We start from the raw sequence: 13,558 nt of genomic DNA, 5'->3' as shown, positions 1-13,558 counted from the left end.
CAAAATTTTCTTTAGAAAGGACTAATAATGAATCTGATAAGGAAGTGTCGAACAACATTCTGCTCTCATTTACACTGGCATCCACCCAGGACCCTCCTGACGTCAAAAGAATTATTTTGTACTTACACCGGTGTAAACAGTAGCTCAATTTATCATGCTGCTGAAGTGAATATTGCAATGTATTAACCCCAGAGGGAAAACAATACTGAAGAGAGAGATCTTACAGATGAATGAGAGGATAGTGACAGACTTGCTGAAAGTCTCCATCAGTGATAACTTCATAGCCATGAATCTCTCTTTTCCTTGCAAATTCTCTCTCTTCTCTCCATGTCTTTCTCTCTCCCTTCCATGCATACTCTCTCTCTCTTTATCATGGTCTGGAGAAATGTAGCCATTTTATTTCTGAAAGCAACATTTTAAAAGGAGGGAAATAAGTACAGGTCTGGAAAATAATCATGAATTTTCAGTCAGGAGGTAACTAACATTTTTACCAGCCAATCATCACAACTTCACTGGAATGTGCAGTATGGCCAGTTGCCAGCCCGTAACACAGAACAACATCAGAGTGTGTGCACTCTTGTATATTTTAAAAAGAACATTTTCTTGCTGGTGGCAAGACTGGCTTCAGGTAACTCTTAACCATGTTTCTCTCATGTATATAATAATTGTGTATGTGTGTGAGGGTGGTACACAGGGTTTGCATGGTTTATACGCTCTGCATGCATTGAATGTCTTCTGTTCATGCTTTTATTCTGGTGGTGCATCCAGCCAAGGTGGAGCAGGTGAAGTTTGACACCACTCAGCTCCATGCCAGACCAGAGCTAGCTGCTGAGCAGAGAATGGTGGATGATGCTTCTGGTGATGTAGAGGTGAGAGAATTCCTTTCTCTGACAGACGATGCAATTCTCAGAGTGTTTCCAAATCCCCCTGTCATTTCACATGCAGCAGCTTATAGACCTGTGAAAGCACACCCAGCTTTCTCATCTCTCCTGCCCAGGGAAGCATGGCTGCAGCCCAAATGAACTCCTTGCCAACTCTAACTAATGCAAAACTTATTATAGCTCAGGGGCATTTCTCCTCCAGCCTGTGGCCAGTGGAGCAAAGGAGTCACTGAGTTTACTCTAACCCTCTCCTGCCACAGGCACAGGGCGTGAGACTGATACATTCAACTCCCTTTTTGCACTGTCTCATAGTTAGGTCCATATCACCGACATTTATGCAGAGCAGAGGCCCTCCTCTGTCCTTGCAGCCTCCCATGGAAGATGGAGCTGGTTGAGAGAGGAGCCCTGGGGCTGTGAAGCACCAGAATACTGCGCCTTCTTGAGGGTGACCAACTGCCAAAAGTCGAGTTAAAGGCCCACATCTTGTGGGAGTCACTGGAGACCTGAGTTTTCTGGCAAACACTTACTGAAGGTGGGGAAACATAGGCTGGCATCTGAGGGAAGAGAGGAAGGTTTGTCTTCCCAGCTGAAGACCTGGGTCTGCTGGCAAAGGGGCTGTGCTCTATCTTCACATTGACTCCACTGCTGCTCACTAAGACGTTTCTCTTGCTAGGTGTGGAGAATTGAGGACTTGCACATGCAGCCGGTGGATCCCAAGAAATATGGACAGTTCTATGGGGGTGATTGCTACTTGGTCCTGTACACCTACCTGAGATCAGGCAGGCCTCACTATGTCCTCTACATGTGGCAGGTAGGTCAAACCAAAGCAGAAGGGACTGTGCCGTGTCTGTTAGAAGACCAAAACTGGTGATTGTTAGAAGCCTATAACTGATGGAAGCAATTGCACACCAAAATCCAACTGATACATCCCAAAGAACTCACGTGCCCTTTTCTTATAAGCTGTCTGCTTGCAAATATCCCAAGCTCTGTCTTGTAAGCAGCATGGACTCTCTGAGCCCAAGCTGCCATCAGATTGAAAGATGGGAATATAAAACAGAGAGCATGAATGACTGTGGGACTTACAGTGCTGAAGTCAAACCTTGCAGGCTTTCAGATTTTTCTTTGAGTTCCTAGGACCTGGATCATGTGCATATTTGAATATCTCTATTTTCCATTTTTAAATATATTTTCCTCCTCTAGATTGCAGAGAAAAGCTTTGAAAATGAGGTTTAAAGGCTCCAAGACCAGAATGCAAATTTAAAATCATGTAATTTGGCTTCTGATCTCATGATAGCACAGGCAGAGATCTGGATCGTGATTCTAGCAAGTCTGGGACTAGCAGGAAGTTACACTGTGCAGAGCTTTATACCCTTCACCTCATCATGTTATGTGTGGTATCGCTTTCTCCCCTAGGGTCGCCATGCCTCTGTGGATGAAATCACGGCCTGTGCCCTCAATGCCGTGGAACTGGACAAAAAGCATGGGGATGAGGCTGTGCAGGTGCGCGTGACAATGGGCAAGGAGCCATCACATTTCCTGGCGATCTTCAAGGGCAAACTCATCATTTACGAGGTAACGTGGCTTTGTGTGCATGGGCAAGGTGCAAACGCCGAGGATGGAGCAGTGGAAGTAGTTCAGAGTAATGGGCTGATGTTAAGGAGAAGTGTCTGCTAGGCCTGCATGGGCTGGCATGGGGAAAGGATGGAACATTTCTAGCTCTCTCTTTGTGGTACTTATATAACCACCACTGCTGTGTTGTGTTTGCAAAATCCCCTTTCTCATTAAGTGAAGCAGCTCTGTGCACTTCCCCATAATAATGGGTAACTAAGACACAAAGAAGCTAAGGACTTCCCATAGCCTCTGAGAAGTCTCTGGTGGAGAGGGTACATCTCAGGAACTGAACCTGAGCTCTCCACACTAATTTTCCCAGTAGGCTGAACACAGTAAATACCTAAGAGGGAACAGTCCTGGGCCGAGCTGGACTCAGCTGTCTGTCACTGAAGTCCAGCATTTACATGTGATGTTCTTTCAAATTCTATCCCAAAATATTTTGCAGAGTTACAATAGAAGGACTGGGCTGTAAGTTACAGATAGCATGATCCTTCAGGGTCTGGCCTCCAGAGAGGGTCCCCCAAAATACCCTGCAAAAAGTTACACTATTTGAATTGTCCCTGCCTGAATTTCATCTCGTTATATTCTAATCCACTTCACTTGCTGCTTTCATTGCTGCCATCTGTTGTAGAGACATTATAAATGACTGGAAAAGGGCAGGATTGCCCTCAACACTTGGTGGTGGCTCAACCATACAACTTCCATAGCAGACATTCAGCTAAACTCACCACAGCTGAAAATCTGAGTCCAGCTGTTGTGTCCTTTTTACATGGCAAAGGCATAGTAGATCCTAAGGTCTGTTTACATTGAACTTGAGTGCCTTGGCAGGAGCTTGTCGAGACTTAGAATAACCAGAGAGAAATTTAAAAGTTATGACATGTGGGATTTATTCTGACCTGTAATCAAAACATACTCAGATTTACTCGCTTGCTCCAGTCAAACTCTGTACAGGCCTGTGGTCCCTCACTGCAGCAGCGTGAGGAGCTCCGAGCTCAAAAGTCTTTCTCCTCTAACCAGACACACTCTGAATTTGCATGTCATCCTCATCTCCCAGTGCCATCTTTCCCTCTGTTTCCTTGCAGGGAGGCACAAGCCGGGGTCAGACAAGCACTCCCGAACCTGCTATCCGCCTCTTCCAGGTGAGGGGCACGGATGAGATGAACACCAAGGCCACAGAGGTGCCAGCCCGGGCCTCCTCTCTCAACTCTAATGATGTCTTCCTGCTGACGACCAGCCAAGTCTGCTACCTGTGGTGTGGGAAGGTGAGATTGCAGTGAGTTAAGGGGAGGCAGCTGATGGGAGCCAAAATTGCTGACCCAGGGCTTGAGTCTTCTACCCTTCAGAGCCATGGAGGTATATCCTTGGGCAAGCAGCCAGTGCACCCAGGGGATGGTCCTTTCTATGTATGATTAGCAGGAACATGGCTTTCTCTTCACAGAAGTAACCCATCCTGGGGTTCACTTCACCTTACTTCAGATGTTTACACAGCAGATCACTTTCACCTGAGCAAACCACCCCAGGTGCTCTGTCCAGCCAACTGGGGGAAATGAGCTGGAATTAGGGCATTTTCATTTAACCTATTTTAAGCATCTACCTTATGATGAGATGACTTGGGCTCTGGATGCCATTGGCAGCGCTGGATGGCCCTGCAGAGACTAGGTTTGGAGTTTTAGTGACCAGCTCAGATGTAATCAGTGAATCTCAGTCCTCCTGCCTACACAACCCATTAGAGGGTGAGACCCTCAAAAGCGTTAAAGCAAGTCTAAAACTTTTGAGAAGAATGCAGGGTCAGGCCAGCTCTGCCCCACAGATAAGTTTTGCCAGTCTGCCCCTAACTCCACCTCAATCTTCTGTCCTGAATACAGGGTTGCAGCGGAGATGAAAGAGAGATGGCAAAGATGGTTGCTGATGTCGTCTCAAAACGGGACAAGCTGACTGTTTTGGAGGGACAAGAGCCAGCAGAGTTCTGGGAAGCCCTGGGAGGCAAAGCCCCTTATGCCAGTGAAAAGAGGTAATAGTGACCTGATTGTTCCTCTGGCTTTAGCAATACTAAGCAAATGATCAAACTTCTAGAGGGATGTGGGAAAGCAATTTGATACCATGTCCTCATCCCAGAGTACACTAGGTCAGAATATCCCCAAAATCTTGGCCTGCCACAATCCTTACTGGAAACCCCACTGAGATGTCTCTTGTCTAGGTTTTGGGTCAGACTTTCTGTGAAGTAGGAGCTCCAGAAGCAAACCCAGCAGACAAAGGTCCCTAAGCTGTTCTTTCCCTACAGTAAATCCATCCAGTGTCTGTCTTAGGACATGACTGCTCTAGGGCTACATGAGTGGCATATTCATTTCCACCCATTACTAGCCTGATGGGCAGTTCCAGGAGATTCTAAACTTGCTGTTGAGCAACCTGGATTTCCCCAGGCCTCTGGGCAGGTGACAAGTTCCTTTGCAACCCAGTGGGCTGATGTGGCTTTCACCTGACAGCAGGCTCATCTCCATGAGTAGGGAAAGATTCTGCTTTTGCTTTCTTTGGGTAGAGAAAGAGTTACCTTAAAAACTGTTAAAATTGTCCAAGAATTCCTTGAGAACTGACATTACTAACTTTCAGGCCTGATGATGTTCCCACCTCATCCATCATGGTCATAACTAGTAGTTGCTGGGCCAGCGGTAAGCCACAATGGAAAGGTTTCCATCTCTCTTGCTTTTTCTTTCCCTGCCACGTGTGAGGAAGGTTTCAAGAGCGGAACACCCACTACCAGCCTCGCCTCTTCGAGTGCTCCAACCAGACAGGACGGTTCATCATGACAGAAGTGGTGGGTTTCTGCCAGGAAGACTTGGATGAAGATGATGTCATGCTGCTAGACACTTGGGAAGAGGTCAGCACGAATTCCCCCCTCCCCTTCCCTCTAGAAATGTTTTCAAACCAGATCTGGCTTAATTTGTTTTATAATCCAGCATTCAACGTGAAATTGAGGGCAACACCTTCTTTCCCATCTCCAAACCCTTCCCCATGCCCCGTCTGATAGGCAGGCCTATGTCTAACCCTTTTCATCCAGTTACAAAACACTTCGGTGAGGTAGTATTGTTAGCCCTGTTTCAGAAGGGGGGAAACTGAGGCACAGAAAGCAACGGCATGAGCTCTCTCACCAGCAAGGTGGCACCCAGAAACCCTCCCCCTCATTTCCCAGCACCAGTGATGAGAAATTGCTTTAGCCTGTCAGAAACACACTCCAAGTAGTTTGCTCGGAGGATATCTGAGTTTTTGATCACTCAGGGACTAGGTTTAACTACCTTGAAATGTGAGATCTGTTTCCTGAAATGTTTATGCTGTGGGGCTGTCTCAAAAGCAAAATCCTTCTTGGTTTGGAGCAAATCTAGGATCAAAATCCCAGGGAACTATTTGGCAACAACAATTCCAGTCTTAGCGCTGCTTCAGTAGGCAAGGGAGAACAAATAACTGTCTCCACAGGTCCTAACTGCTCACTGATCTTCATTGCAGATCTTCATTACCTTCTCTCATTGCAGATTTTCCTTTGGATTGGCAAAGCCTCCAACACATACGAGAGGAATGAGGCAATTGCCTCAGCTAAGGAGTATCTCAAGGCCCATCCAGCAGGGAGAGATTTGGCGACTCCAATAATACTGGTGAAGCAGGGCTACGAACCCCTCACCTTCACAGGATGGTTCAATGCTTGGGACCCCTACAAATGGAGCGTAAGTTACTGAGAAAGCCCTGTGGTGTGCAGGTGTGCACAGCAGTGCTTAAAGAGTGTCACTGTCAATATCCACTATGATGCACAGAGGAAAACCTCGCTATGACATCTCTTGAGCTTTGTGGCTTCCTGGTGCAGGGCTACCTGTCCAGCTTTTGTTCCTTCTCCAGCAAGAAGTACCTATTTGGTGAAACAGAGGGCTTTTGTGAATGGAAGTAAATGTGCTTTAATTCACAATATTCACATTTTCCTTTTAAAAATATCAAGGCCCAAATCAGATGGTTTGGGATTTCAGCCAAAAAATACATTTTGGGGCTGCCAATAGTAAAATAAAGTTCAGAGTCTCAGTGGAAGCACCCCACATCATAAAGAGAATAAAAAAATGTTCATTTTTCAAAATACTGTCACAGAGAAAGATTCCTGACCCAGCTTTAAGGGCAAACTCCGGTAAAATGAAAGATGCGAACAGACAGGTCTCTTCTCCAGGTTCACAGACTGTCCATCAGAGCCCTGGCACTGGATGCCCTGACAGACGTCACCTTTGGTCCCTACATACAACCCATCTCAAAATCTGATTTACAAATACCAGCTATACAAAAAGGGAAACCTGCCCCAGGAGCTGCCTGAGAAAGACAGAAGTCATTCCCACCTCCCTCCTTTAAAACACACAGATTTCAAATCTTTTCAGCAGTTTAAAGCCCAGCAGAGATTTGCTCACACAGCTGGTGCATGGTGCCCTGCCAAGCGCTGTCAGTGCTGTTCCCCAACCTGGGCTGTGCATATCAGGGTTGGGCGAAGGAAGGAGTAATTAACCCCGTGCAGAGCTCACATCAACCAGACCAGCCAGCCTGGGCGCTGGGTGCTGCAGCACGGAGCGTACTGGGAATACAGGACAACCCTGCAGGGGCTTTGCTGGTTTATCTACCCAAAGTATTGGGCCTGATTTTGGTTGGTAGCAAACAACTAGGTGGGAGCAACACTGCCAGACTGTGCACCAATACGCCTGCCACCTGATGGCACTGGTGCACACGACATAGGAAACGAAAAGCCACACGATGATGGAGAGTTGGGAAAATCTCGGCTCGTAGGTGGTGTTTTCCCAGAGCAGGCTTAGTCAGCACAGTGCAGGGTCCCCGGACCTTTACCCAGCAGGCTGCCACTGATCACCCCTTCTCTGTCCCGTTTTTTCTGCAAACGCTGGTGTTCATCTGATTCACAAGTGCTCCCGTTTTCTGGTTGCCCAAAGGGCTGCAAATGAAGTCCCGTGCTGGAGCCTGCAGGTGGGACAGACAGGCAGCAGGGGTGAAGGTCCCTGGGGGACTTCACACTGCAGGAAATCTCATATAGAGCTATTTTTTCCTGTAGCTGAACTTGCATCCTCTTTCTTTGCAGCTGGTGTGGTGGTAGAAAGTCTGTCTGAACAGCAGGATTTGGACAGATAAGACAGTAACTCCCAGAGCATTGAACCTTAAAACAATGTTGATGCTTGAAACATAGGTCAAAAACTTGGGTCTTTTTGAGGAACCACTGAAAAACAAATATACAGCTCAAAAAATACAGGGGCCTGAAAAATATCCCTTGTAGGCAGCTTCAGCAACTAGAGACAAGCAATTCAAACTGTTAACGTCCCAGGAACACCTGGTGTGTGTTTTCATTGCTCAGTTTTGGGTTTAAATCTGTTTGCTCTGCAGTCTATGTGTTTATGTTGTTTGTTCTTTTCGGGGAACTTTTCTAGATGGTGCTGTTAAGAACTGACATCTCCTGGTTGTTTAGAAAAACACAGTCATCAGCTTTGCTTAATTATCCAATATATTGCTTTTTAGGAAATAAGAGGTATCTGGTAATGCGTGGCACAAATTATAACAAGCCTAGGACAGATGCTTGGGTTTTGAAAAATTGTTAGCTTTAGCTAAATTAAATGGGAGGAAAAGACAGGGGAAAAAAAAAAGCTTATCCTAAACTTTCATGCATTGCAAGATCAGTTTAAAATTTAGAAGATTTAAATCTGGTGGTAAACAAGGTTTCTCTTGGTTTGCCTTCTGCTCTATGAAGTTTCCTGTTTTCACCTTGTATTGTACAACTGCAGAGGCTGAAATCTGTTTCTTTCTTTGTTTTCAAATCAAAGCTCAGATTCTGGCAGAATCTCCCGATTCCAGGAGTTGGATATTAAAGGAAACACCAGCTGTCACCATAACCGGCATCCCTGCAGCTTTAAAATTTATGTGATCTCCCAACTCTGTTGGAGAACAGGACCATGTGCTCATTAAAGGTGTCCTTTGCTTCTCATGACTCTCTTTACCTTTAGGATGGCAAGTCCTATGAGGAGATGAAGAACAGCTTGGGAGATGTGTCAGCTATATCTGAGATCACAGTGGTGAGTGGTTCCTAGACCCTGTGGGTGGGAAACATCAGGGTATTAATACCACTGTGCTCCCCAGCCTGGTCACATGAAGGAGAGGGTGTAATGATCAGAGTAGGTACGGGGACCTCAGGCTCTCAGGATCAGAGCTGTGTTCCTCCAAGGAAAGCAGAGTGAGATGTGATTAGTAGTCCATAAATATACCCAGATCTCCTGGTACTCTTCCAGCCCTGTACAGAGGCATCCGTGGGCAGGAGATTGGACAGCTGATTTCTAAACTACACTAGCAATTAAAAGTGTAAGTGAGGATCTTTGTATGAGCAGTTTGCAGAGCTGTGATCCCTGAGACCCTGGACTCTGGCAAGGGGCACACAGGTGTCACAGGCTAGGGAAGGCACAGCCCAATGGGAGATCCCACAAAACATGGCTAGAACAAGGTACCAACAGTCCCAAACATGACTGTCACAAGGGATTGGTTCTGCCCTGGATGGAATCAGAAGGAAGGCTGGAAGGAAGTGGCAGCGACTTTGAACCAGGCGAGGAAGCAAGTCGGCGAGGGGTGCACAAGTAATCCTGAAGCTTTAGGCTGGGTAGATATCTATCCTTATCCTTTCTGCTCCCACGTGAGCCTTCCCTTGCCATTATCCTGAGAAAAACTAGGCTATTACAAGTTCCCCTGGTTAATTCTAGGGGGTACAATCAGTGCTGTGGTTTTAGCAATCCTAATGTCATGACATAACCTTGAACAGAGGTGCTGGACTAATGTTATAGTTTGGACCTTCTCCTTGCAGCTTTAGTCCTCCAAAGCAGCAAACCGAATAGTGGCCTATGCCAGGAACAGTCCTTCCAACCCCAGCAGAGAGAAAGACCTGGGATAACCTCCCAGTCTGTTGTACTGATAGAGCGTGTTGTCTTGACATGTTTCCTCTACTTGGCAGGATCTTAACAACATCAACCTGAACAAGAGAAACATCAGCATGATCAACTCGACTGTTTCAAGTACAAAAAGAGCTTCCTCTGAGTATAAAACACACTTCAACCACAGTGACAGCAACAGCAACAGCAATAGCAGCAACTACAACAACAGCAGCCCTTCCCCAATGCCCAACAGCGAAGGAATTTACTCCCGAGAGGTACTGATCAACAAAACGGTGGATGAACTTCCAGAAGGCGTGGATCCTGCTATGAAAGAGGTGATAGCACTGCTGGTTTAATGTCTTTGTAGCTTAATCTGGTGCTGAGTGTTAGCTAAGTGTACTAGTACTTTAAGCTATTGAATCCTACTTCAAAGGACTGGAAATTGTAGTAACTTTACCTGTGTTTTGACTCCATGTTGGACCAAATATTTTAAGTACTAATGTTTTTCAGGGGAGAAAAATGAAGTTTAAATAGCTGATTTTAAAAATATTTACCTTTGGTAAGATTGTTTTATTATGCCACTTGACCTCTGTCCTTGGGGGACAGAGACTCAAAACTACAAATCCTGCAAGACACAATGACTGAGGACAGCTGAGAATGAAACCAGGAGTTTTGTTCTGGCTGGGCCCTAGATTTCTGTTTCCATTCAAAACTCCTTCCAAAAAGGTTCTTTTTTTTTTCTTTTTTTGCCAGAAAACTTAAATTTCAGCAAGGACCATTTGTAAGGATAAGGAGAATCGCCACATTTCTGCTCAGCCCAAGGATTTTGCCAACATCTGTAGCTAAGTTCAAGCAAGCACATGGGAGAGACACAGGGGCTGATTCTCTTTACTCTCTACAACCCATGATTGACCAGTTTCTTGCAGCAACAGATCTCCTGGCAAATGCCAAGATCTGTAGCCAGAGAGATGATCTACAGTTGGACCAGCAGCTCTGCAGCAGCTATGCTAGCTCTCCTCATATAGCAATGATGATATTTCAGCTGGTCTGTACATGAGTGCTTTTTTTTACTCAAAATGCCAGCAAAAACCCAATTTCTGCTTCCCACAGAATTTTTCTGAGTAACACTGATAAACCAGCTATCTATGAAACATTCTGGCTTTCTGGCAACTGAAGAGAGCATTTCCAGCCAGAATGCTGTTGGGAGACTTGTGCGAGGGAGAAGTGCGTTCACTGTGAATTGCTGCTTGAGAAACCACGCAGTATTTTAGCCAGCAGAACTCCTCCCAAATAACATTAATTGTCCTGGCCTCGGTGTGACTAATGGGGCAGAATTCCAGACAGAACATACTAACCGCAAAACGGTGATGTACCTTTGGGCTGGTGGGCTTGTACCCCCTCTGAGCTTTGGGAAGCAGGATGAGGAATAGTTACTGGGATGTTCCACTGCCCACCATGAGGACAGACAGGAGGACAGGAGATGTTTGCCTTAAGTCAGGGGCCAGCACTGGCATAGCAAGATAGGGATGCTGCCTAGGGAGGCATCCCAGCCTCTACAAAAGCCAAAACTGACTGTCTCCTTACTCTCTCTTCCCATTGCAGTACTATCTCTCTGACACTGATTTCCACGATATCTTTGGGAAGTCCAAGCATGAGTTCTACCAGATGCCCAAATGGAAGCAACAGAATGAAAAGAAGCAATATGGACTCTTCTGAGACCACAGGGGCCATCTGGCATCTAATGACTCTGGGACCAACCTCGATCTCTTAGGAGCTGCAGGGAAGGAATGATGACATTTGTCAATGAACCCAACCTCATCTCAATCAGGCCAAGCCCCAATGCAGTTATTCCAGCAGGCACTGTTCAGGGGAAGGCTCCTTTCTCCTTGCAAACCCCAAAACCAAGAAGGCAAAACTTTTTGTAGGAGTGACTTTGCAGGATGTTCTTGCCTTTTTTGGACATTTTATTGCTGATAATCGCAAAGACAAGTGTGTGTCACACAGCCATAGTGCAGCCTGTCCTCTCTTCTCCCCCTTGCAAATTGCCACTTGCACAAGGTCAGGGGCTTCCTGAAATTTAAATTAGGAAATTTAGGAAATTAGAAATTTAAAATTAGGCAGGACTAGGGCTACTTGCAGCTGATGTGTAAGTACTGGGTCGGGAGAGGAGAGGAAAGCTCTAGGGGGATGGTGGGGAGCCTTGGGGTCAGGAAAAGATACTGGAGTAGCCAGGTGCATAATGGGCTAGCCCACGGAGTGAGACTGGCCAGTTCAACCCTTCTCACCTTGCAGAAGAAATATCCACCACAGAAAATCAGTTGTAGACTAATATGCACTACCTGATGTGGGAAAAACAAATGAGAAACTGGCTTGTAAAAACCCACATATTTAGAATATATTTATTAGCTGATTTATTTCAAGAGGCTGATGAGATTTAGGGCTAGATGCAGGATTCTGAGTGTCAGACAAGACCTTATTTTTTTTTCCTTCCATTGAGATGGCATCTCCGTTCTCACCTGGCCTCTCTGACCACAAGCAGGTGCAGGTGGACAGGATGGTCTCTCTGCCCACAGACCAGAGGCCTGGAGAAGCCAGGAGGTTTTGGGGGATGACCGGAAGCAGAATTTGTCCGACTGCAGCTTTTGTCACGGGGCTCCATCCCTGTGATCTCCGTGGGGCTGAGAGGGCACGTTCCACAGCGTGAGCTCAATCTGATCAAGGGGGCGGGGGGCAATACAAGTGATCAGTGTTTAAGGGTTATAACTGTAAACAAAAGGAAGAAACATGTATGTTCAAAGAAACCCAAAAGATTTGGTTTTGCAGCTTTATTCCATTTACAGCCTGATCAGTGATTTCAAATAAACAGCCAACAGCAACATGAGAATTGTCCTTTATCAGCAGGTGGGGTAGGATGGTGGTGGAGAAAAGCTCTGCAGGGCCACAGCTCCTTCAAACAGCTGGACATTAATGGGATTTTGGATGTTTTAAAAAGAAAAGGACAAACTCAGGAGCTGGGGACCCCTCTGTCCCCAAACACCACATAGCAGGCACCTTGGCACTGTTTCTCTCCCTGTGCCGATTCACCCTGCTCCTGAAGACCCCCGTTACCTGTGAACAAGGCTACTTGGCTGCCCTTCCTTCCCACTCAGCGGTTGGCTTGATTGTCCACCCCTGCTACAGAGATGTGGTGTTCATATGCTTAGGAGCTGCAGGTGACCTAGGAGCAAAGAGCTCTCACGCAATACCCAGGACCAGTGACAGTGCAGTAATGGTGAAGTGTCACCATCTGGCTGGCCTGGAGGCAAACACTTCTAGGTTATGGGATCTTTTGGAGAAATCATTGCATTTAAGAATTCAGGGCTACTTTATGCAAGCTGCAACCACATCATTACCTCTATGCTCCCTGGCAGCAGTTTTGTCCATCTATGCCTGAGGGCCCAGCACAAAATCCATTGAAACCCTGTGCAGAGTAAGGTAAGAATCAAGCAGAGACACAAATCAGCCAAATTATCTGCATGATTGTTCCTGTTGTGTTCACACTGGATACAATCAGTGCACATTTTCTCTGTTTCAGCCAGCCTTGCCACAGTTGGAAGCAGCAATCCACATACAATATTTATATCGCCCCACTGTGGCATGCTCCTGCCAGCTCCCAAATTAATGAATTGCATGTGCCACTTGATAAAACTCAGCGATTCCATCTATAAGCCCTGATTGTGGACCTAAAGAGTAGCATGCAATCAAACGGAGAGAAACGGAAATGCAATTGGATTAGGGAGATTAGGCTGGTTCGCGATGTGTTGCTTTCGTTCCTGCTGCCACAATGTTCACCAGCAAACGTGTGCTGGGTGCTCCTGCCAGGACTCAGAAACCAGCATGGGATTTTACAAATAATAGATCCCTGTGATATTTGGGAGCTCCTTGTGGGGAGAGCTTGTTTTACTGTCTGCCTCCGATTTATAAAGGAAATGGCAGTTTCTCACCCACATCCTTCTTTTTATACCACTTGCTATTTTGCACGGCAGTGTCTACTGGGCCATGTCCCATTTCTGCTGCTGCCCTGGTGTCTCTTTTCACTAGATCTCTTCCCTAGCGTGGGGCCACAGCACTTCCTAATTTGCTCAGAGATGAGGTCCC

The 13,558-nt window shown here is 46.3% G+C and overlaps 1 protein-coding gene across 2 annotated transcripts in view; it reads left to right on the top strand.

Moving 5' to 3' along the window:
• VILL (villin like) overlaps window positions 1–12,297 on the top strand; it is a 40,409-nt gene extending 28,112 nt beyond the window's left edge. For both annotated transcript variants that reach the window (XM_013955178.2, XM_067291992.1), the window contains 10 exons: window positions 769–869; window positions 1,555–1,692; window positions 2,295–2,453; window positions 3,575–3,754; window positions 4,358–4,503; window positions 5,223–5,367; window positions 6,017–6,205; window positions 8,510–8,578; window positions 9,502–9,756; window positions 11,024–12,297. In XM_013955178.2, coding sequence (XP_013810632.1) covers window positions 769–869; window positions 1,555–1,692; window positions 2,295–2,453; window positions 3,575–3,754; window positions 4,358–4,503; window positions 5,223–5,367; window positions 6,017–6,205; window positions 8,510–8,578; window positions 9,502–9,756; window positions 11,024–11,137 — 1,496 coding nt within the window. In that variant the 3' untranslated portion in view covers window positions 11,138–12,297. The remainder of the gene's footprint in view (window positions 1–768; window positions 870–1,554; window positions 1,693–2,294; window positions 2,454–3,574; window positions 3,755–4,357; window positions 4,504–5,222; window positions 5,368–6,016; window positions 6,206–8,509; window positions 8,579–9,501; window positions 9,757–11,023) is intronic.
• Window positions 12,298–13,558: the final 1,261 nt, after the last annotated feature.

Source organism: Apteryx mantelli, chromosome 2 (assembly GCF_036417845.1).
Source record: "Apteryx mantelli isolate bAptMan1 chromosome 2, bAptMan1.hap1, whole genome shotgun sequence".
In the NCBI taxonomy this organism is placed as follows: Eukaryota; Metazoa; Chordata; class Aves; order Apterygiformes; family Apterygidae; genus Apteryx; species Apteryx mantelli.
Note: the sequence above shows the minus strand (reverse complement) of the source record. Positions and strands in the feature narration are given on the sequence as shown.